Source organism: Vipera berus (assembly GCF_964194415.1).
Source record: "Vipera berus genome assembly, chromosome: 2".
NCBI classification, from domain to species: domain Eukaryota; kingdom Metazoa; phylum Chordata; class Lepidosauria; order Squamata; family Viperidae; genus Vipera; species Vipera berus.
Window position 1 is genome coordinate 248,934,118 of NC_138203.1, and position 24,072 is coordinate 248,958,189.

General features: G+C 37.6%; 1 protein-coding gene across 1 annotated transcript in view; it reads left to right on the forward strand.

The window, feature by feature from the left end:
* Positions 1-24,072, forward strand: part of LOC308662928 (contactin-3-like) — a gene marked incomplete at both ends in the record, with an annotated part of 174,773 nt that overhangs the window by 144,901 nt on the left and 5,800 nt on the right. Inside the window, 9 exons of the mRNA XM_081319074.1 lie at positions 1,688-1,863; positions 11,366-11,483; positions 13,767-13,925; positions 14,009-14,158; positions 15,811-15,881; positions 17,556-17,790; positions 17,943-18,058; positions 18,963-19,149; positions 22,941-23,053. Of these exons, the coding sequence (XP_081175200.1) occupies positions 1,688-1,863; positions 11,366-11,483; positions 13,767-13,925; positions 14,009-14,158; positions 15,811-15,881; positions 17,556-17,790; positions 17,943-18,058; positions 18,963-19,149; positions 22,941-23,053 (1,325 nt within the window). The remainder of the gene's footprint in view (positions 1-1,687; positions 1,864-11,365; positions 11,484-13,766; positions 13,926-14,008; positions 14,159-15,810; positions 15,882-17,555; positions 17,791-17,942; positions 18,059-18,962; positions 19,150-22,940; positions 23,054-24,072) is intronic.

Below are 24,072 nucleotides of genomic sequence, written 5' to 3' on the forward strand. Positions count from 1 at the left end.
CTAATAGTCTCTCACTTGAAAATTATACGAATTGAGTAATGTGTGAAAGAGATGTTTTGATTTTGAATTTTCATCTTAGGTTAGAATAACATAGTGTACATAACTCAAACGAAGTACATAATTTGAGATCTTTTTAAATTGCTGCTAATGTCACACTATATACATTTTTTCAGAAGTTCAGAACTGCCAGTGCAGATGGCATCGAATAGCCATAAAGCCTCTGGAAACATCTATTAAAAGCAGGAAGGCATGAGAGGTTTATATGCCATCAAATGTTAATATTCTGAGAGGTAGTCATGGATCTCCCCTCCAGAAACTGAAAAAATGAAATGGAAAAAAAAACAGGGAATGATCTTTTATTTATAACCGTGGAATGTTCCAGTAGAGGTTCAAAAGACAGGATTTTCTTGATCTATCAGTCAACAGAGAATAGTAGTCAATATCACAGCAATTTTGGCAAAAAGAAGATGCTGTACACAATTAAAAGATAAAGTGCAGTAGGAGATAGCAAAGAAAATCATTCACAGAACCTTTTCCATTTACTGAAGAAAAGGAAATACAGTTTTGTCTGCAAATAAAAGAGGAAACCTGCTACAACTATGTCAAAAGGGTGGACACACTCAGACACAGAAAAACCCACTCTTTTTAAATATATACACATAGACACATATATACACATACACATAGAAAATGGATTTCCCACCATTTTGAGTCAATGTTTGTCACTACAAACACCTCTGAAAGAAATACTTGCAATTGGGGTCATTCTTTTTGAAAATCCATTTTTTTTGTAATTTGCATATTAGAATAATAGATCAATAATGTTTTTAAAGAAAAAAATCAAAAGAACTTGTTTTAGTCTTCTTCTACATTAATGGGCAATCTGCAGCGCTCAAGTTTCATGCACTCTCCAATTCTTTTTGTAGGGCCCGTAGCAGGCCTAAAAGGGCCAGGAGCAATTATATCCAATAAAATTATTATCCTCTCCTTCCTGTTTGACTATTTTCCCCATGGAGTTTGAGGGACAAGATGAACTGGACTCAAAACAATTTTGCTTCTTATACCTCATATTAACCTTACCCCCATCAAAAAAAAATATAAAAAGGAGGAAATATATTGTATCCTCGTTACATCATATAGTTCCAGGTGGCAAAGAAATGCCATGATAATCAAGTTGCAATATTTATCATATTTTGAGAGAGGCTTGGGTTTGTATATAGGGTTAAGCATTTCTTTATTTTTACTATGATTTGCTGGTGTTCACACTTTGTAGTAACCCAAAAGCAAATTTTTATGAAGTATGATTGTTTCAATAACAGTGCTATGTAACACAAAACCAACCATCCGGTAACATATATACAAAAAGACTCACTGAATCTTTCTACAATAATTCCCACTAAAGTATTACTGAACACATTATCAAACTGTATCTAATTTGCATTTTTTTAAAAAAATCTGGAAATTTTTAAGTTCAGTTTTTGCCAATACAGCATGGTTACATCGTTATGACATTATTTTGTTGTTACTATTCTTGGAATATAGATAGAGTTTGGAAAACCTAATAGAGAGCTTAGAATTGACTCAGGTTTTTTCATGTGCTCTTAAATGGAATAGATTATTTTAAAAAGCATACAAATGTTAACATATTAGCGCATTAGCTAGAACTGACTCTGTATGTTCTTTGCAGAACCAACCCGGATAACGTTAGCACCATCAAATATGGATGTGACCGTAGGGGAAAGTATAATTTTACCCTGCCAAGTTCAACATGACCCACTCCTGGATATAACTTTCACATGGTATTTTAATAGTGTATTGACTGACTTCAGAAAAGATGCATCCCATTTTGAGAGAGTGGGTGGGGTAAGTTACAATATAATTATGTAATTTTGCTTTGTTATTAGACATGGAATCATGTTGAAAAAGCAAAAACACCTACAATTCTATTCCTGATTAAATTGTATTCTGTTGCCTATAGCAGTAGTACTAGCAGTTAGATTATGTAGTGCTTTGCAGCACTCTCTGAGCAATTTATACTGTCAGCATATTGCCCCCACAATTGTACCGACCTCGGAAGGATGAAAGGTTGAGTAAACCTCGAGCCCATCAGGATTGAACTCCAGGCTTTGAGCAGAGTTTGCCTGCAATACTGCATTCTAATCATGCACCATCTGGTTTCCTATCAGTAGCATATAGCTTTTTAACTACAGTTTGTAGTTAAATACATTATAATGTTAAATACATTAAATACCTATCTTACACAGGTAGTCCTCCAGTTACCACCATAACTGAGCCCAAAATTTCTGTTGCTAAACAAGACAGTTGTTAAGTGAGTTTTGCCCTAGTTTATGACCTTTCTTGTCATAGTTAAGTAAAACACTGCAGTTGTTAAATTAGCAACACGGCTGTTAAGTGAATCCCCATTGACGTGGCTTGTCAGGAGGCTGCAAAAGGTGATCACGTGACCCCAGGACACTGCAACCATCATAAAGCAGCCAAATTTTGATCACATGACCACGGGAATGCTACAACAGTCGTAAGTGTGAAAACAGTCATAAGTCACTTTTTTCAGTGCCATTTGAATGCTCAACTAAAAAAAAATAGTTGTAAGTTAAGGACTACTGTACTCTGGATAGTTTTATAGGGTTTCTTGAAGTTTTGCTTAATGTGGACAACAGGCCCCCAATAACTTTCCAGAGAGCTTGATGATTGATGTTCCATTTTCAAATAGGCAAATGTTTTGTATTTTCACAACTCCATTAGTTCTTTAATTATGGCCTCTAGTTCCTTTGTTTCACCTTAAGCAGTTTTTAATTTCCATGAAGTTTTTTTTGTGAGTTTTGTGAGTTTTTAAAGTTTGCTTCTTTAAAGTATCACTGTTATTTCTTGTTTGTTCAGATTTTGGTGGTAAATGTCTCAGAAATGATGGGTTAGTCATAGGTTCCAACTGTAAAAAATCAGATTGTGGTAGGTAGCTACCAAGATTCCCTGACTTATTAATGTTGCAATTATGATTTGAGAACACTAATATTGGCTGAAATTGTGCAGATATTGGTAATATAATGCTGTTACTTCTTTAATGCTATCCAGCCTGTTGACAATTTGTGTTCTATGGGTCAGCAAACTGCTCATCAGGAAAGGTGACCTTCCTGTCACTATAAACTATTCACAGTAGCAGAGATCTAATTTTGCTAGTTGAAACTGAATAAAATCTTTCACCGCCAAAACTGTATGAAACATTGATAGTTTCAGAGCTTTCTTTCTTTGTTTTCATAGCATCTAAGACTGTTTTACATGGATTGTACTGATTTTAGTAATATGGTGAATTATTAGTATAGATAGTCCTTGCATGATGACCAGTGTTTAACAACCATTCAAAGTGACAATGGTGCCGGAAAAAACTGACTTATGCCTAGTCCTCATAGTTACAATTTTCTCAGCATCCATGTAGTGATTTGAATTCAGATAATTGGCAACCAGGTTGAGCATACAATGGTTGCAGCATTCTGCAGTCATGTGATCACCAATTGTGACCTTCCCAGCTCTCCAAGCAAAGCCAATAGTGAAGCAAGGAAGAGATCGCAAGTTGTGCTCATGTGATATCTCACTTAATGAGTGCAGGTGATTCACTTAACAATTGTGGTAAAAAAAAATTGGGATGCAAAATCAAATGCAGACATGTGGTACCTCTTTTCACAACTGCACCACTTAGCAACAAATTTTCTGATTCCTATTGTTGTAAGTCAAGGACCATATATATTACAATTCATCAGGCTATGTGTAGCATTTTACTACAGTTATATATGGTATGGTTTTATATATGTATGGATTTTTCTATTTTCATCAAAGAAGTAGTCAAGCTTTTATTTAAACTAAAATTATTCTCTTTGACAGTCGCACTACTTAGTTTACACTCTGAATATTTATAACAAGATTAATTTTACTGAAGAGGTCACTGAAAGAGACACCAAATATGGCTGACAATATTTTATATTGAAGATATAACTTAAGCTTTAAAACATTCAAACTGAATAATGTATGTTTCCTGGCCACAAACAGCATGAATATATGGAGTAAAATTAAGCTGGACATAAGAAAATAGGATTCATTCTAGCATCTGCCTTAAAAGTATAGCGGAACTTGAATGGCTTGGGTCCGGATTATCTAAGGGAACACCTGCTGCTGGCATCAACTTCCCATCATCCTGTGCGCTGCCACGGGGAGGGCCTTCTCAGGGTACCGCCGGTTAAGGAATGCCAGCGGGTTATTCCCAGGGGAAGAGCGTTCTCTGTGGGTGCACCGGCCCTATGGAACCAACTTCCCATGGAACTTAGGACTGCCCTCGACCTTCGTTCATTTTGCCGGGACCTGAAAACTTGGCTCTTCGAGCTGTCTGGCCCAGACTGAGGGGTTTTAATTTTTAATTGGGTTTTAGTTTTAAATTTCAGGGACTTGAATTAATTAATTGTTTTAAGTGATTTTAATTTTTGTATGTTATGCTTTTAATTTTCCCTGTAAACCGCCCTGAGTCCTACAGGAATAGGGCGGTATATAAATTTAATAAAATAAATTAAATAAATATGATTGCAAATCGGAAAACACTTCTCTAAAATGAAATCGATAACTCAAACAACCTGGGAAAATATTTTCATGTGCATTATGAAAAGAGGAAAGTGGTATCACTTATATTCCATCCCTAATACATGATGTAAGGTGTTAAGGAATCTTAAAACACAAATACAGGAAGTCCTTGACTTATGACTCTAACCCTAACAATCATTCCTAATTTGAATTTAACCAGTTCAATATTATTTATGTCTATGTTGCAGTTTATTTTCTCTAATAATCTCCATTTTCAAAAAGCAAAATTTGATTTCTTCCAAAAGTCACTAGCGAACTAAATGCATAAATATAATTGCATTTTAGATATTAATTGCTCTAAGCACTACTACCAGAGAACACCATCTTCTTTCAGGTTACGATTACATTTCCTGCAACAATTCTGTAGCAGAATATTCTACCTTTAAATCAAAGCTCCTTTTCTTGTTTTAAAAGTAAAGGGTTACTTGGTAGCATGAAGTACCTCAATTCTTGGCATGGAAATCAAAAGGGAAAAAAAAAGCTGAGGCAGCATGGCAATTGTTATTTTGGTTATGATTCTGATTTGGGGTTTAAACTCAACTTTTTATTAATTGCTGTTCATCAAGATAATATGAACTGCTCTCCCAGAGTGCACCTGGAATTATATTCTTTAAACACCAAGGGATTAAAATGTGATGAGATAATTCCTACTTTTAAAATATGTAGACAAACCATCCTTAATAATGCTAACATTAATTTTGATTTAAAACTCAGTAATTTAATGCCAAATTATACTACAGTACATATTCAAGGTTAAGTCCTGGAACTATGATAGAGATGGAGCCTATTTTCTACTTGCACAAAATCCTAAATTCAATTCAAAATAAACTGGTATCTCCAGTTTAAATTAATCGTAGGTGCTAAAATGCAGAGCACTAACATGAATGATAAAAAAAAATTAAAGTTCTTAGAAAAGAGGTGACATTTGGCCTCTTTTATGACAATAATAATAAGTGTGATGGTCACAATATAAAAATAACATAATCAGGTGGCAGACCATTGTCTGGTGTGGCAGATTACATTGTTGAAAACAAATGAAGAAGATTTCCTGGGGTAACAAAGGAGCCATTACCTTATATGACTGAAATCTATTTTCATTAACTAGGAGCTAAATCTGGTCAAGGTAAATCATAGATATTTGAGCATCTTTTTTTTCTCCTTAGAACCTTGACAGATTGATCAATAGCTTTAATGATCCTTAGTGCAATAAAGGTGGGTTTATGGTTGGTCACTTTGCTGATAAGGTCAGAAGACAAGAACTGAAATAAAATGTTATCTGCACTGGGAATCCAAACACTCAGAAAAAGGCAGTGAGAAAACGTTTCTATATTTATTTATTTATTAATTATTTATTATTGGGACTTATATGCCGCCCTATCTCCCGAAGGACTCAGGGCAGCTAACAACAATAACATACAATAAATACAGAAGTTAAGATAAAATTAAAATTAAAGGCCTCTGTACAATAAATTAAAATTAAATTTAAAATAAATTAAAAATTAGAGTTAAAAAATTTAAAACATAATTAAAATCCCTGTCAGTCCAGGTCAGCCAGGTGGAAAAGGAGTGTTTTGAGGCCGTGGCAAAAGGACTGGAGATCTTGGGCCATCTGAAGCTCATGGGGGAGCTGGTTCCATAGGGCTGGCGCTCCCACAGAGAAGGCCCTCCCCCTAGGGGTCGCCAGCTGACATTGTGTAGCCGACGGTACCCTGAGGAGGCCTTCTCTGTGTGAGCGTACTGGGCGATGGGAATTCGTTCCTGGCAGCAGATGGTCCTGCACGTATCCCGGTCCTAAGCCATGTAGGGCTTTAAAGGTAAGTACCAGCACCTTAAATCTCACCCGGAGGGCAACCGGTAACCAATGCAGCTCACGCAGGAGGGGTATAATATGGAAGTGTCAAGGTGCTCCCATCACTACCCGTGCAGCCGCATTCTGCACCAGCTGAAGCCTCCGGGTCTTTAAGGGCAGCCCCATGTAGAGAGCATTGCAGTAATCTATACGGGAAGTAACGAGTGCGTGGGTGACTGTGCGTAGGGCATCTCGGTCCAGAAAGGGGCGTAACTGGCGTACCAGGCGAATCTGGGCAAATGCCCCCCTAGCCACGACTCCAATATGATCTTCAAAACTGAATCGTGAATCCAGGAGGAAGCCTAGATTGCGTGCTCTATCAGCGGGAGGTAACATCTCTCCTCCTATAACCAAAGATGGAACCTCTTGGACTAAATGAGATGCTGGTACATAAAGCCACTCAGTCTTGGCCGGGTTGAGCTGGAGCCTGTTCTTTCCCATCCAAATCTGTACCGCTTCCAGGCAACGGGACATCACATCGAGGGCATCACTGGGTTGGTTTGGGGTGGAGATGAAAAGCTGGGTATCATCAGCATATTGATGATGCCTCACCCCGAAGCCACGGATGATCTCTCCCAGCGGCTTCATATAGATGTTGAACAGGAGAGGCGAGAGTACTGACCCCTGAGGCACCCCACAACTAAGGGGCCTAGGGGTTGACCTCTGCCCCCCTGCCAACACTGTCTGCGAACGGCCCGAGAGGTAGGAGGAGAACCATCGCAGAACGGTGCCTCCCACTCCCAACCCCTCAAGACGACGCAGCAAGATAGTATCGATGGTATCAAAAGCCGCTGAGAGATCTAATAGGACCAGGACAGAGGAATAACCCCTATCTCGGGCCCGCCAGAGATCATTCACCAGCGCGACCAATGCCGTCTCCGTGCTATACCCGGGCCTGAAACCCGATTGGTACGGATCCAGATACTCAGTTTCCTCCAGAACCAAAGGGAGCTGTCGTGCCACCACGCTCTCAACGACCTTCGCAAGAAAGCGAAGGTTGGAGACAGGACAGAAGTTATTTAAAATAGCTGGGTCCAATGCAGGTTTCTTAAGGAGGGGCCTTACCACCGCCTCTTTCAAGGCGGCAGGGAAGTACCCTTCACTTAGTGAGGCATTGATAACTGCTAGGATCCAGCCTCGTGTAACCTCCCGAGAGGCATAGACCAGCCAGGAGGGACACGGGTCCAACAAACACGTGGCGGCACTTAATTTCCCCATGATCCTGTCCACTTCATCCGGAGTCACAGGATCAAACTCTTCCCAAATGTTCTCAGTCAGACTCATCGTTTTCCTCTCGTCAGATACTGCCCAGTCAGAGTCCAGACCAGCCTGAATCTGAGCAATTTTGTCCACCAGATATTTACTAAATTCCTCAGCCCGTCCTCGTAAGGGGTCCTCTCCCGTCCCTTGATTTAAAAGGGAGCGGACCACCCCAAACAGGGCGGCCAGGCGGTTATCTGCAGACGCAATGAGGGTGGTGAAGTAAGCGCGCTTTGCCACCTCCATTGCCACAAGATAAGATCTAGAAAAGGATCTTAACTGTGTTCGGTCAGACTCGGACTGACTGGTTCTCCAAATGCTCTCTAGGCCTCTTCTCCGGCGTTTCATCTCCCGCAGGTCCTTGGAGAACCAAGGAGTGAGCCGGGACCTGCGCCAGGTCAGAGGCCGCAAAGGCACAACGCGGTTGAGAGCCTCCGAGGCAGCCTGTTGCCAGGCATTAACTAAGGACTCGACCAGGCTGTGGGAGAGGGAGGTAGGAATCAATCCAAGCCCCATCTGGAACTTATCTGGGTCCATCAGGCGCCTGGGGCAGAACCATCTGGTCGGTTCCACCTCCTGACAGCGGGGGGTTACGTGACGGAGGCCCAACCACAGGAGATAATGGTCTGTCCATGAAAGGGGTTGAGATGTTGGAGTAACCCCCCCCAGACCATTAAACCACTGCCCAGAGATAAAAATAAGATCAGGTGTGTTTCCCCCCTCGTGCGTCGGGTCCTGAATAATTTGGGTCAGGTCCATGGCCATCATGGAAGCCATGAACTCTCGGGCCACCTCCCATGTACCGCCCAGGGAAGGCAGATTAAAATCTCCCAGAACCATAAGTCTGGGAAATTCAACCGCCAATCCCGAGAGGGCGTCAAGTAGCCTGGGCAGAGCCGTTGCTACGAAGCTTGGAGAGAGGTATGCAAGTAGCAGGCCCAACTGACCACCAGGACCCCACCTTAAGAGGAGGGACTCACATCCGTCTATCTGAGGGGCAGTGGCCTCCCGTGGACGGAGGGTCTCTCTAATAATGATCATCACGCCACCTCCCCTACCCTGAGCCCGAGGTTGATGTTGTTGTCAAGAAAATATTATGGACATAGCTGAAACAATTAAACAAGTTTGGATACCACATGTTGGTACTCAGGTCAAAAGGTATTACAGTCAATAATGATGGCAATCGGGGAAGGGAAGGGAGAGGGAGGGGGGAGGGGAGGGAGAGGGAGAAACTGAAGCTGACAAAGCAGAAATGAACAGGAACTGGATGTGTTAAATCAGATTGTTGCTATTAAGGATATGAGACCTTGTTAAGGTATGGAATACCAGACATAAAAACTGACATTGCTAAGCTCGTAAGTAACAGAGTTATACCTACTTAAATTGGTGGCTAATTCATTGAGAAACAGAGTTATACAATTGTATGCTATGATTATAGATGTAGTGGTTGAAGGCTGAATAATTCTGTGACAGATTGCAGGAGGTAATCTAGAAGAGTAATACATCTACCATTCACTACTAATTGCTTATTACAATAAAAAGTTGGGAAAAGATGAATCTCTAATTATAGGACAATTTCAATCATATACTGTAAATATAAAGACAGGAGTATAATACTCTTGAGTTTCACAAACAGAATTATTTATTTGCTACTAATACTGGCTTAAATGAATATGAAGGCACACTCTACACCTAAAGATCACAGAAAGGATAACATTGGAATTAAATTAATTGCATATTAAAATATGGAAGATAGAAAACTTCATGTCAGCCAAGATACTTCCAGGTGTGGATTATAAACAAACTATGAATTGTTGGGGTCAAATGTATTGGTTTAAATGACAGGGGGAAAAAGTGCCATGAAGATTTGATTTTGAGGACATGGTAAGCCTCCACCTAAGTATGAGTCAGGAAAAAAGCCGCCTACTCAATCCTGGGCTGCATCAACAGAAGAATACCATTAAGATCACATGAAGTGATGTTATGACTATACTGTGCTAGTGAGGCCACATTTGGAATACTGCATCCAATTCTGGTCAACACAATACAAAAAAAATATGTTGAGGCCCTAGAAACAGTGCAAAGGAGATCAACAAAGAAGAAAAGGGATCTGGAGGCTAAATCATACAATGAGTGCTATGTTTAGCCTAACGAAGAGAAAGATTAGGGGAGACCTGACAGAAGTCTTCCAATACTTGAAGAGTTGTCACAGGGAAGAGGGGATCAATTTATTCTCCATAGCACCTGAGGACAGGACAAGAAGTAATAGGTGGAAGATAAAGAGAGATCCATCCTGGAAATAAAGAGGCATTTCCTGCCAGTGAAAACAGTTAGTCAGTGGAACAGCTTGTCTGCTGAAGTCATGGGCAGTCTATCACAGGAGGTTTTTAAGAAAATATCAGACAACCATTTGTCCAGGATGACTTAAGGACTCCTGCCTTGAGCAGGGGTTGGATTAGAAGACCTCCAAGGTTTCTTCAGCCCTGTGATTCTATGACATACAGTTAAATCATAAGATCATAGCAAGGAATAGATTTAACGTGTGAAGGAGACCTGAGAAACAATGGGAAGAAATGAGAGAGATTGTAAAAAAAAAGTGAGAAAAATCCCGAATTTTCAGAGAAAAAAAGATCCAAGTCACTTTTGAAATAACCTGTCATAATATCCAGGGAAAGACAGGATGAAAGTCTTACACATCACAAAAGCAGTAAAACAGCCAAACAAGCCTTGAAAGATCAAAAATAGACTTAGAGGTGAACCTAGAATAAAATCTTATACAGATTTTATGGATCAGGCAAAAATAAAGTATGAATGGCAATTAGAGATAAAAAATAAATAGGACTCATGTAGTTAGCATCTTTTTACTTATCTTGGCTTGCCTCTACTTTTTTTAGTTGTTTTGTTTTGATGCAATTCCCCTGTGGGGAGAAGATCAAAGCAAAATAAGAATTGAAGGTACTTGCCTTTCTCTCCGTAACTATCCTATGTTTTTTTTTTTAGCAATGGATACATCCTTTCCCTTTTCTTTCTTTTATTACTGATATAGTGGGGAAGGCTTTTTTGATTGGTTTTAGCTTCAGTGCTTTAGTCTTCTTTCTGCAGATGTTAGTTAGTTTGCTTGGTGATTATACCCATCTTCCATTCCCTAAACACACATCCCCTTTTGTTCTTAATTCAATTGAAAGTTCCCAGAACATCTACAGCAACTTCCTAAAGTTAGAAAGAGAAGCATCCAATTATCTTTGGTATCTTGTTTTCGAACATTTTGACCTGGGTATTTCTTTCCACACAAACCCAGCTGGTGATTCTCTAAAACTGTTGAAATGAGCTTTCTCAATCTAAGGTGCAAGTATGACTGTGCTCAGTTTCTCCACTTCTCTCCCAGAAAATATCACAGATGCCAAGAAAAGATACAACAAAACAACTTTTTTTACTTTCGATTCAGAAGTACTACACCCGTATGTTGCTTATCACTGCACTGTGTTATTTTCTGGTTGAGGGCTCAGCTTCTTTCTACTCCACTGTCTCTTTATCTGAGGGAAAAAATGTTTTAAAGCTGATCAATTATGTTGTAATCAGAGCTAATTGTTACCATTTTTTTATTCCTCTCAACAGAGTGCATCTGGAGACTTAATGATTAGGAATATTCAGCTGAAACACAGTGGAAAATATGTGTGCACAGTGAAGACTGAGGTGGATAGTGTATCATCTGCAGCAGATCTTATAGTACGAGGTATCTTTTTTTTAAGGAATACCATTTGGAGGTATTATATCTAATTTCCTCAAGTAGAGCATGAGAATGAATCTCTTTTAACCACAGTGTATGTTACAGACACACACCACTTTGTATGTATTTGTGCAAATGAAGGCAAGCAATGACAACATAGTAACTTGTTTTAGTGTAAATGACATTTTATTTTATTTGTATCCCACCTTTATTATTTTTATAAATAACTCCAGGCAAACACATCCAACAACTCTTCCTCCTTTTCCCCCACAACAACAACAACCTGGTGGGGTGAGGTGAGCTGAGAGAGAGTGACTGGCCCAAAGTAACCCAGCTGGTTTTCATGCCTAAGGCAGGACTTGAACTCACATTCTAGCCTGGTGCCTTAATCAACTAGACCAAACTGGCTCTCTGACCAGTTCTTAAGAGTGAACTAAATACATTAATGAATTCTAAAAATAGAAAATAATTTAATTACAGGGCCTCAAAACTATGTACTTTTAAGTATTTTTCTACAGGCGAAGCAACACTTTTTGGTTCTATAAGACCGAAGGTCTTGCTATTAAAAATTTGCTTTAATGAACTGTATCCAGTGTTCACAGTGCCCATATTCATTCCACTGTTCCCAGCTATCTAAATAATACTCAGGGGCATCCTTTGATACATAGGGAAATTATAATTAAATTCAAGATTGGTGAATAGTATGTTCCCTAGCTGGTAAATTAGAATTCTATACTTGTGCAACTCCATCATTGGTTACCATATAATACCTTCCATTCAGCATTATTTTGTATGATTTGGTACTGCTTACATTTCTTAATATAATTGTCCCAAACCACAAGAGAATTTGTGACTATTTGAAGTGACTATTGCATTTATTAATACCACTGACATCCTCAGAAATGACCTGTATGAAAAGCCAGTCATATTCACATTTGATTTACCTTGCTTTCTTACAGAAACAGTACTTAGTGTTTAGGTAAGAATAGTATTTACCCGATCAAACTACCTGCATGTGTGAATTAATTTTGCAAGCTGCCTTATTTAGACATAAGTATTCAGAACAGAGCAGTGTTTTGAAGTATAGTCTCCATGTCCAACCTGAAGCTGATAATGCCAATATAATTATAATTTGTAGTCTGTTTTCCAGGATAGGCAATAAAATATTTTTAAAGTTTCCAAATACAAATATAAAACCAATCCTTCTCTATAATGAACTAAGAAGAACATAACAACAACAACAACTACAACTACAACAACAACAACAACAACAATAATAATAATAATAATAATAATAACAATAATAATAATAGTGTTGGAAGGGACCTTGGAGGTCATCTAGTCCAACCCCCTGCTCAGGCAGGAAACCCTATACCATTTCAGACAAATGGCTATTCAGTCTCTTCTTAAAACTTCCAGTGCTGTACCATTCACAGCTTCTGGGCACAGGTTCTTCCACTCATTAGTTGTTCTAACTATCAAGAAATTTCTCCTTAGTTCTAGGTTGCTTCTCTCTTTGGTTAGTTGCCATCCGTTGCTTCTTGTCCTGCCTTCAGGTGCTTTGGAGAATAGCTTGACTCCCTCTTCTTTGTGGCAGCCCCTGAGATATTGGAACACTGCTATCATGTCACCTCTCATCCTTCTCTTCATTAGACTAGACATACCCAATTCCAGCAACCTTTCCTTATATGTTTTAGCCTCTAGTCCCCTGATCATCTTTGTTGCTCTTCTCTGTACTCTTTCTAGAGTCTTAACATCTTTTTTACATAACTTGGAGAATGTGTTAAATGTGACCTTTCCAACCATAGAATTTTTTTTTTCCAATGGGGCTTTAATTTACTGGGCTCTGCTCTGCCCTGATCCAAGAAACATCCTCCTAGAAGGAAAATTAAATCCCTAGTGCTGCAGTGCTGTCCATGGTGCTGACATTGTGTTAAGCTTCACGGCAAAACTGCTTTAGATAACAGTTTGTCAGATTGACAGATTCAGGACAGGATATTAACGACTAAATTAAAAGACATAATTTAAAGGTAGAGAAATTTGAATAAAGATCTCGGAAAGAATGCATGAGCTATTGTCCTCTTATTTATTTCTTGTTTTAGAGCTTCCTTTTATTACCATAAAATAACAAAACAATGGTTTGGTGAATGTACAAACATTTCTTGCTCTATAAGTTGGTTTATTCTTTTGCAGTGATGCAAGAATAAAAATCATTTGTTATTACATGTTAGTGATTGTTAACTTAAAAGATCACAACCTACTTTAAAATGTTTTCTCTTACTGCATTAGGTTCACCTGGACCTCCAGAGCATGTTAAAGTGGATGAAATAACAGCTACAACAGCTCAAATCTCTTGGTATGAGGGCTTAGATAATCACAGTCCAATCACTGGCTATATTGTTCAGGCCAGGACACCATTTTCAGTGGGTTGGCAAAGAGCCAGAACAGGTAAAATTTATAGCTATCCTTAGATATTTTATAGTTCTTGAGAATGAGAATTTCTTAATTTCTTCCAAAATGTTTTATGACAGTTCCTGATGCCATCGATGGGAGAACATTCATGGCTACTGCAGTAGATTTAAACCCTTGGGTTGAATACGAATTTCGTGTAGTTGCCAACAACAAAATTGGAGGTGGAGAACCTAGTTTACCCTCAGAAAAAGTAAGAACTGAAGAGGCAGGTTAGTGGGTCTCTTTGTTTGCTTGTTTCATTTGATAATTTCAGCATAGCAAAGTGATTTTTATTGTTTACAACTCTTGTAATATATTTTCCAACCTCGCTACCCAATTGGGCTCATGTGTTGGGAGGATATGTCAAATCAAATTGTTAATATTTTGACAGTGTATGCAAGGGCAAGTATGCAAAATTATATTAATTTAAACAATAAAAAAAAGATTGACAATGCAGTGTTGCTATGCTACTGAGATTCAGTCAACTCAGAATCACCTGTCCTTTAAAGAAAAAAGAAATCCTTCCATAAGACAATGTATTTAGCCCAGTATTCTGCTGCCAAAGTTAATGCATTGTTTTTGGCACCAATAAACATTTAGATGAGGCTTAACAAGTGGATATATCTTGGTGTATCCCCTTATTATAAGATAAGGGGAAACTAATTTGAGTCAGCAAGGGATGGAGATTAGTAGAGCAGGACACTAAGTAATCTTGTCTGATGTTTAGCTCTGGAATATTATAAGTGAAGAGAAAAACATACATGGAAATAATAAAAGTTATTCTATATTGCAGTTCTTTTGCTAAAGTTTGGAAAAATGAAATTAAATGTAGATATAAGGTCTAGATGTAGATACAAGAGTTTCTACAAATGTAGATACAAGAGTTTAGCTCACAATAGTTAAAAAAACCCTATTTTGCAATTTTTAAGCTGTAAAGAACTAAAGTAGGTTTTTGTGATTATTGAACAGAAGTGTTATATGGGAATTTATTGCATAAGAATAAGATTTTTCTTAGAATTTCTAATATTAATACTGCCAGTGCCTATATTGCTTGTGTGTCTTACACCGTCTGTTTTATCATATATGTGCATACATATATTCTCTCTTTTTTTCAGGATAGCTTAATATAGGTAATCCTTGACTCACAACCTCAATTGGAACCAGATATGTCATTATGGTCATAACTTAAGACACTCACATAACCAGTATTTATTTTGTAAACAACATTTTTTGCAGCAGTCATTAAGTGCATATGGGATCGTTAAGTGAACACCATAGTTGTAAATGCAAGCACATTCTTCCAAATGTGCACTTTTTGTTGGAAACTGGCAAAAATGTCAGCAAACTGCACAGTCACATGGCCATGGAATACTCTAAGCAGTCATAAAGGCAAGGCAATTCCCAAGTTCTTGAAATGCTGACTGCATTTCAGAGGATGCTTGCGTGGCATGATTTTTGACAACACCAGAAATTCTTTACAAATTGTAAAGCACACTTGCCAGGCCCATCATAATTTTGAATGGTCCTTAAGTGACTGGTCATATGTCAAGGACTACTGTACTCCCAATGCGTGAGTTTTTCCAACTGCTTCATGTAGATGTTAAATAAAGGGGAGAAACTAAGCCTAATATTGAGTCCCCACAATTAATGTCTACTACATTCTTATGTCCTCCTCTATAACCACCCACGAAAATGAGCCACTAACAAAGTACTAGAAAAAGTGCCTCTAATCTCCAACTCCTGGAAATGGGTGAAAATACCATTATGATACTGAATGTTGCTCAAAGGTTCAGAAGCAGTTAATTGCCCACCTCTCCCACCCCAGTCCTTAACAAGATTATCAGCATATGACAATATGTAATGTTGGGTTTCTTCTTCACAGTTCCAGAAGTACCACCATCTGAAGTAAGTGGAGGTGGAGGCAGCAGGTCTGAATTGGTCATAACATGGGATGTAAGTCCTCCTCCTCCTCCTCCTCCTCCTCCTCCTCCTCCTCCTCCTCCTCCCCTTCCCCTCCCTCCCTCCTTCTGTAATTAATAATTAACTAACATGTATTCATACATACCAGCATATCTAACTGTGAATATGAATAACAAATACATATCATATCATAGGCTTGTTATGTACATATTCTGTTTCTTTTTTTCCTAATTTGATATTTTACTGTGGTACAATTTTTCATACATTTATTTGCACAGTTAGTGCAACATTGCATAATTTTTATCCATGGTTTTTCATACTTGTTTAGCAGTATCAAGTAGAGAATCCTGGGTCTATTTTCCTTAGCTCCACTGATTATAGGCAGCTATCCAAACAGACACACAGAAGAGTCTTTAAATTGTTTCACTAACACCACAATCTTATACAGAGAAAGGAAGAAAAGGGGTACTTCCAACCATAATATTTCCATTTACAAATCCTTAGCTCCTGAAAACATATGAGAACACTGTTCTAGAGCAATGGGAAAACCTCATGTGGGAATGCCCTCCAATAAACTGAATAACATATATCCATACTTTGAATTATACTCCACTTTCCTACCATATGAATAACTCCATAGTCTTCTTACAGATAAAGCTTATTGTAATGCTACTTTAATTAGGTTTCAATTCTATTTCACTAGTTACAATCTTCGTCTTATGCTCCTTTTTTATTTCTACCTTTTTAATATTTTTTCTATCTTCTTTTTTGTAATTACAATTATGTAATTTCTTTATATACCCAACAGGATGTTATGTCTTTAAAATGATTTTATAAGGTTTCTTGAGAATGAAACAGGTGTTGTCCATTCTTCCTTTTACTCATTTTACCAACTCTTCCTTTTAAGACATATTACTTTATTACATAGCAGTAAATTAAGTATCTATTTGGTTTAATATTAGTCTTTTGTCTTACTAGTTCATGTAAAGAAAGATCTAATCTGCTTTATATTCTGTATACACAGTTAACTACAGGTACTTAATAAGTCATTGACAATGTTCAGTACATACGTTTATGCAGTATATCCTGTAGTTGTATTTTAATCATCATTGAAAAGGCATAAGATAATGCCATGCAACATTTAATTTCAGGTTTTAATCAATAAACGACAAGGTGAACAGTCAGCCTGAAGTCAAGCACTTGTTTAACTAACTTGATATATTTTTTGTCATCAAAAGGATAGATTTAAAAATTTCTGACAGATTTGAAGGCATTGTAGAACAAACAGAGCATAGTCTTCAAAGCTTTAGCTGAAACAACATGGAAAACAATTAAGTCCCACAGAAATATCAGTATGAAATTCCATGGGCTTCAAGGTCCTATGTGGCATTCTTTCAGCTTTATTTAATATAGTGTCTTAGCAGTAAGAGCCACTTAAATATCCTAGGGGCTATTGCCAAATAAGTAAGCTTATGTGTCGAAGTTCAGTATATTCTAAATTTTCATGTATTGGAGGTCATTTTTCCTTTACTAAATTGAAATTATTAGCATTCAGAAAGCTATGCTATTAAAATGGTTGATTAGAGGTTTTATGAGATCGCAAACCATTGTCAGATTGGAAGGTTACATTTCTACAAGGATGATGGTGATGGTGATGGTGACGATGATGATTTTAGTATCTTATTTGTATACTATCTACGTGTTTAGCCAGTTCCTGAAGAATTACAGAATGGTGAAGGATTTGGTTATGTGGTTGCTTTCCGACCTCTTGGCATTACAACCTGGATACAGACAGTTATTACATCACCTGATACCCCAAGATACGTCTTTAGGAATGAAAGCATCTTCCCATTTTCACCCTATGAAGTCAAGGTTGGCGTATACAATAATAAAGGAGAAGGGCCATTTAGTCCAGTGGCCACAGTGTATTCTGCTGAAGAGGGTGAGTTACTAAATAATTTCATTAGGCATTTTATCTGTAAATGAATAATTAAATTCAGTGCAGGCGTTTGAATTGACTGGCAAATCAGTCATCTTAGATTTCTCTATTTTTAAAATCATTATTATTTTTTTGTTCTTTGTTTCCTAATTCAGAGCCTACAATCGCTCCTTCTGGTGTTTCTGCAAATAGTCTCTCTTCTTCCACAATTGAAGTTACCTGGATTCCCATTCCTTGGAAAATGGGCAGTGGGAGATTATTGGGCTATGAGGTAAAACCAAATTTCTGTTGTACTTCTTTCTTACTGTGATGGGATGCTGTTTGCTTTCAAATAATTATTCCTTTGCAATGCTAAGCTTATGTTTGCTATTAAAAAATCAGCCATCCTGTCTCAATTTCACAATAGGAAAATGAGTCATGGAAACTTTTACTTTTTCCCCATTCCCCCACTCCTACTTTCTGGAGGAAAGTTACTTAAATGGCTGATTCTTCAAAGTTGGAGAAGCCGCTTTCTGCTTCTGAACCTAGATGAACACATGGCATAGCTGCAAATTAATCAGATCTTATGGGGAATATAAAAGCCAAATGTAAAAATTCACAGATTTTCATACACAACTTGAGTTTTGGCTTTTTTGCTGGCATTACACCAGATCAATTATAGCAAGCTCACTGAAACTGCACTGAGAATGAAAATTAACTGGCAACCAACTTCTATACATGCTTGGTTGGTATCTGCTGCATCATCACCCATGAAAATCACATAATCTTCCATCTAAATGCATCCTGTGTAAACCTGGTTACATTTAAATGCACATTTGGAAAATTGAATATGAGCGAGGCCTTTATGGGATTTTTTTTTGAAGTTCACTACAAAAATAGGTGCACAAGTGGATTCTCAGATACACAATTTGATTCTCCTGTTTTTATCTACATCACATTAGAAAATCTGGTATGCCCATCCAGTGGTAGATGTCTATTCAGTAAATATATCTTCCTCGAATCAAAATAAAACTCTTGGATTTCATAGGAATATATATTTTTCTTCCTAGTGTTTTTCCCCCCACAATAGCCTGGAAGCAAAGTTGCATTTCAGCTATTTTAATTAAGCAACAGATGACACCGAGCAATAGTGTCAACAGTGTGATTTAAATTAAGCTGTGACTTATTCCCTCTAGGTAAGATATTGGAACAATGGTGGGAAAGAACAGTCTTCAAACAAAGTAAGAGCCACCGGAAAGGAGACATCGGTGAAAATAACAGGCTTGATGAGCAACTTGATATATTATACAGCCGTTCGAGCATACAACAGTGCAGGAGCAGGTCCTTTCAGTGCCACTGTCAATGCTACCACAAAAAAGCCACGTAGGTACTTCAGGATCATTAAGAGCAGAAGTGGGAACCTACTACTTCCAAGTCAAAAATACCCACCCCTTTCTAAAAAGCGTCTTAGAATTCTCTGCTGTGTTCTTTGGAAATGTATACGTTCTTGCTGTCTCTGTGAATTAAAAATTACTCTTGTAACTTGTGGAAAGGAAATAACAATTTAAATATAATGCTGTGTATGCTACTATAGGGATTGTAAGATACAGAAAAACAATTAGATTTCAATATATTCCTGCCCCAATATTCTTAATATATTAGAAACAGTACTAGTATACTGAAGGTAATTAGAAAGCCATGCGTTAGAATGAATTCTAGAGTTTCATTTGTTCATTAAAGCCTGGCTCTTCCAGAACTTATTTCTTTTTTATAAGGATATATTGGTTAAGAATTTGTGTACAAGTGGTCCTCAACTTACAACCTATTGCTTAGTAACCATTCAAAGTTACCAAGGATTTCCTTAAAGATACTTTTGACCTGATTCTGAAGTTCTGACAGCCGCCTTCTCCTGCCCCTTGGGTCACATGACTGCATTTCAGGCATTTGGCAGTCAGCCACATTTATGGCTGCTTGCAATGTCCCATGGTCAGATTTTTGCTAAAAACTGGTATTTACCATAATGAACAATTCACTTAATCCTGGTGTTGGTTTAATGGCCATGTTATTGGTTTAATTACCACCATAAACAATGTTGTAAATATGTTGATCTGGTCCATCATGTGATGATCCACTTTACAGTTGTCATAACGTACAACCATAATGGGAAGGCTCCATTACAGTTGCAAGTCAAGGATTACCTGTACAGAATTGTATATACATAGGTCAAGGGCTATATAGTGGGATGAAGATGTAGTAGCATAAGCTATTTCATCTTCCATTCTCCCAAGTTTGGAAGTGAAAAGTTAATATCCATCTCTACCAAGCCTCAAAGCCACTTTAACACCTTTCATTCTGAGTAACTACAAGCAGAGCTTTGAACAGCTTTGTGAGCAGTAACAGAAATAGAAAATAAAAACACTTCCTCTGTTTTTCTTCTCCTGCCATGTGATTCAGCATACCCAATGAGTCTTTCCAGGTATTGCTTCCCTTTTGTGATCAACACACATCAAACTGGATTAGCAAAGTTCTGTTAGTGTTGTTTTATTGTCACAAACATTTCATAAAGTTGCTTGCCATTTTTGTATGGGTTTTGCAGAAATTTCTGTAGGCTTCCAACTTGGTAATGTCCAGAGTGCTGATGTAACAATATTTTTCTTAATGCAATTTATATAGCTGCTTATCTATGCAAGACACTCTCAGTAACAAACCTTATAATAGCAGAGATTTTTATAAGTGGCAACTATCTTCTCAGATATCTGGGATGTTAATATTTCTTCTGTATAGATTTTCATTGTAGTCTTTTCATCTTTGTCTGATCTTTGATTCAGTTATCATCAGCCCACTAGTATCCTTTAAGAGAGCTAGTTTAGTGCAGTGGTTAAGACATCAGGCTACGAAGCAGGAAACTGTGAGTTCTAGTTCCACGTTAGGCCCAAAGCCAAAGGTCCTTGGGCCAGTCACTTTCGGCCATAGAAAGGAGGCAATATCAAACCACTTCTGAAAAACCTTGCCAAGAAAATTTCACTGACTTGTTCAGGCAATTTGCAAGAATCAGACATGATTGAATGGAAGAAAGAAAAAAAATAGCATTTAGCATACCAATTAGAGAGTGTAAATTGTTTTTAAGTTCAGAGACTTTTTAAAAGACTTCTTGTTTTTCTACAACTTCACTTTTGATGTTTTACAGATGTTGTAAAACTACTTCTTGTTTCTTCAAATAGTTCTTTGAAATTCTTGGTTTAGTTCCTTCCTCAGATTTTTACCTTTTCTGACTATGGTTTCTCTTCTCTTCTTGGCAGTTTCCACCATTTGTTCTAACATTCTGTTTTGCTATCTTCTCTTTCTTAGTTGATACATTAATAGACAAGTTTACCAACTTCTTTCATTCTTCTTATTCTGTATCCTTGAAAATGGTAGGTATATGCTCAAGATCATATTACAGTAATTGATTGGCATTTATCTGCTGCTTTAGTTCATCTTGGGATTTGCAAAACTCCAATAATGAATGTCAAGGAGCACAGTGATAAAATGGGACTGAGTATAAATAAAAACAAAATCAAACAGTAACCATCCCTAGAAATGAAAAGATACTGAAGTGGGAGATAACTTCTACTTTTTAGGATTGACTGTCAGTACTATCAGAACCACCGGTCAACAACTACCCTGCAAATTTGCCCATTGTAGTTAGCCATGAAGGTCTTTGAAAAGATATTCAGATGCATCTATTCCTACACAGATCAAAATCATGCAGACAATGGTGTTCTTTGTGACATTCTTTGAAAGCAAAAGTTGGACTTTGAAGAAGTAGGGATATTAATGCTTTTGAACCTTGGTAGTGAAATAGTCAAGAAAACAAAAAATCAACCCAGATTTCTCACTTGAAGTATAAATATCCAGATTCAAATAATCATACTTTGGATGTATTATGCAATGATCTAGTTCACTTGAGAAGTGTGTAATTCTGGGAAAGATGGAAGGATGCAATAAAGAGAACAACTAGCAGCAAAATCAATGAACTCAGTTACAGTAATAAGGGATGCAGTAATAAGGATAATTTTTGACCTGAAGTCAAAAATTACTGGGGAAAATCTGTTTATGTGGTCATTATAAATTAGTAGAACATAATCAATCATCTCAATATAATCTCCAAAATTATTTGCTCACTACAAAATCGAAACCAGATAATTCTTTGTTCTCTCTCCCTCCATCTTTGCCTTTCTTCCAGTTCCCAATTTTCTTATAACTTTCCATTTGCATGGATATTTATAGTACACAGATGTTAATTCATGTACCTGATAATTCATAGGCATACCATCAATGCCTATTAAATAGGAGGTCATCCAACTGATCATTAGCATGCTTAGAAATTGATGTCCAAGATTTAGTTATTTATCACTTGACCAGCTGCTAATCTAATTATCCTGCAATTTTAGAAAATAGCAAGTTGTGAAAAATAGGTCTTGCCTGAAAATTAAGTAAAATATACTGAGTTTTCTGAACAATTTTAACAGTATCTATAAGAATGACTTCTTAATTCAGTTTTGGTGGAATTCAATTCAATTCAAGTTGGTGGAATTATTTTTTTCATGTCAGCAAATGTATTCTAGGATTCATGATTCCCAGGGAATTCCAAATACATTGATTTTTTTCCCTATTTTGTTATAATTGTAATTATTTTATTCAGCAATTAAATTGTCAACAGTTCAGATAATGCCTTCTTGCAAAATCAATGGCTGTTGTTTTTCCATCATTTGATTCAAAATGTAAAGTGGTATCTTTTTTGCAGTCATTCATAGGAATCTGGAACAAGCCATTAAATTAAAGGAAGAAGAGAAAAAGAGAATAATGACAATTGTGTAGATAATTATGCAAAAGATCTCCTGTAGGTGTGTGGGTGTCTATGTGTCTGCATGCATTTCATCCTAGTTTGCAGTAATGTTTATTTATGCATGTTTGAAATGGCATAAACATCACTTGCAGGCTTGGGTGTGAATTTCAGCAGAATATTCAATGGAATTCAGCCACTTTAAAAATCATGTCCTTCTAAATGTTTCCAAACATGAAAACAGTGTACAAAGGATGTGGTGACAGTCAGGTACCTGAATTATTTGCTTTGACATGAGAAATTTCAAATGCCAAATAAATTTAAATCTTGTATTCATTATATTTTTAAGCACCCAGCCAGCCTCCAGGAAATTTAGAGTGGAACATTACAGACTCCAGGGTAGTGCTGAACTGGGAACAGGTGCATGCCATGGAAAATGAGTCAGAAGTAGTGGGCTACAAGGTAAGTTCAAGCAAGGCAATGGTGATGTAACTAAAACCACACTTTGAAAATATCGGCATTCTCTATCTCACCACAGCTGCATTATTGTCCATTTTAAAATCTAGGATTGGAGGTAGTCCTCAGCTTATAAAAGTTCACATTTAGTGACTGTTCAAAATTACAATGGCATTGCAGAAAGCGCCTTCACACTTGCGACCATTGGCAGCATCCCCTTGGTCTTGTGATCAAAATTCAGTCGCTTCAGTTGCAGTGTCCTGGGATCATGTGATCACCTTTTGTGATCTTCTGACAGGCAAAGTCAGTGGGAAAGCCACATTACAAATTTAACTACTGTAGTGGTTTACTTAACAACTGTAGAAAGAAAGGTTGTAAAATGGGCAAATTTCACTTAACAAACGCCTCACTCAAGAGCAGACATTTTGGGCTCAATTGTGGTCACAAGTTGAGTGTACTTGTAGTCTAGGCCAGAGGTCCCCAAACTTTTGTGCACCAGGGACTGGTTACATGGAGACAGGTTTTTCTGTGGACTGGAGGTGGCATGGTTTTGTGTGCTGACTGCATCCTGTGAATGGGGCTTTCCTTGTTTGTGCGGACCGGTTGCGGGCATGACGTAGCCTGATACTGGTCCACAGACCAGAGGTTGGGGACTGCTGGTCTAGGCCAGGGGTAGGCAACCTTGGCTCTTTTATGACTCATGGACTTCAACTCCCAGAATTCCTGAGCCATGGGAAGTTTAGGTCCATGAGTCATAAAAGAGCCAAGGTTGCCTACCTCTGGTCTAGGCAGTCTTGAATATGATGGTATGTAATTATTTGTGTATTTTATGCTGTATAATTACTGTGATTATTGTACTATTTAATTCTTATATCACATTTCAGCACTGATATGCCTTAGAGATTTCCAACAATAAAAATGCAATGCATTGGTTATAGAAAGTACTAAAACAATTTATTTCCATCTCCTTTCAGAATATATAGAAATACAGCAAAGAATACAATATCATCTAATAAACACAAAAA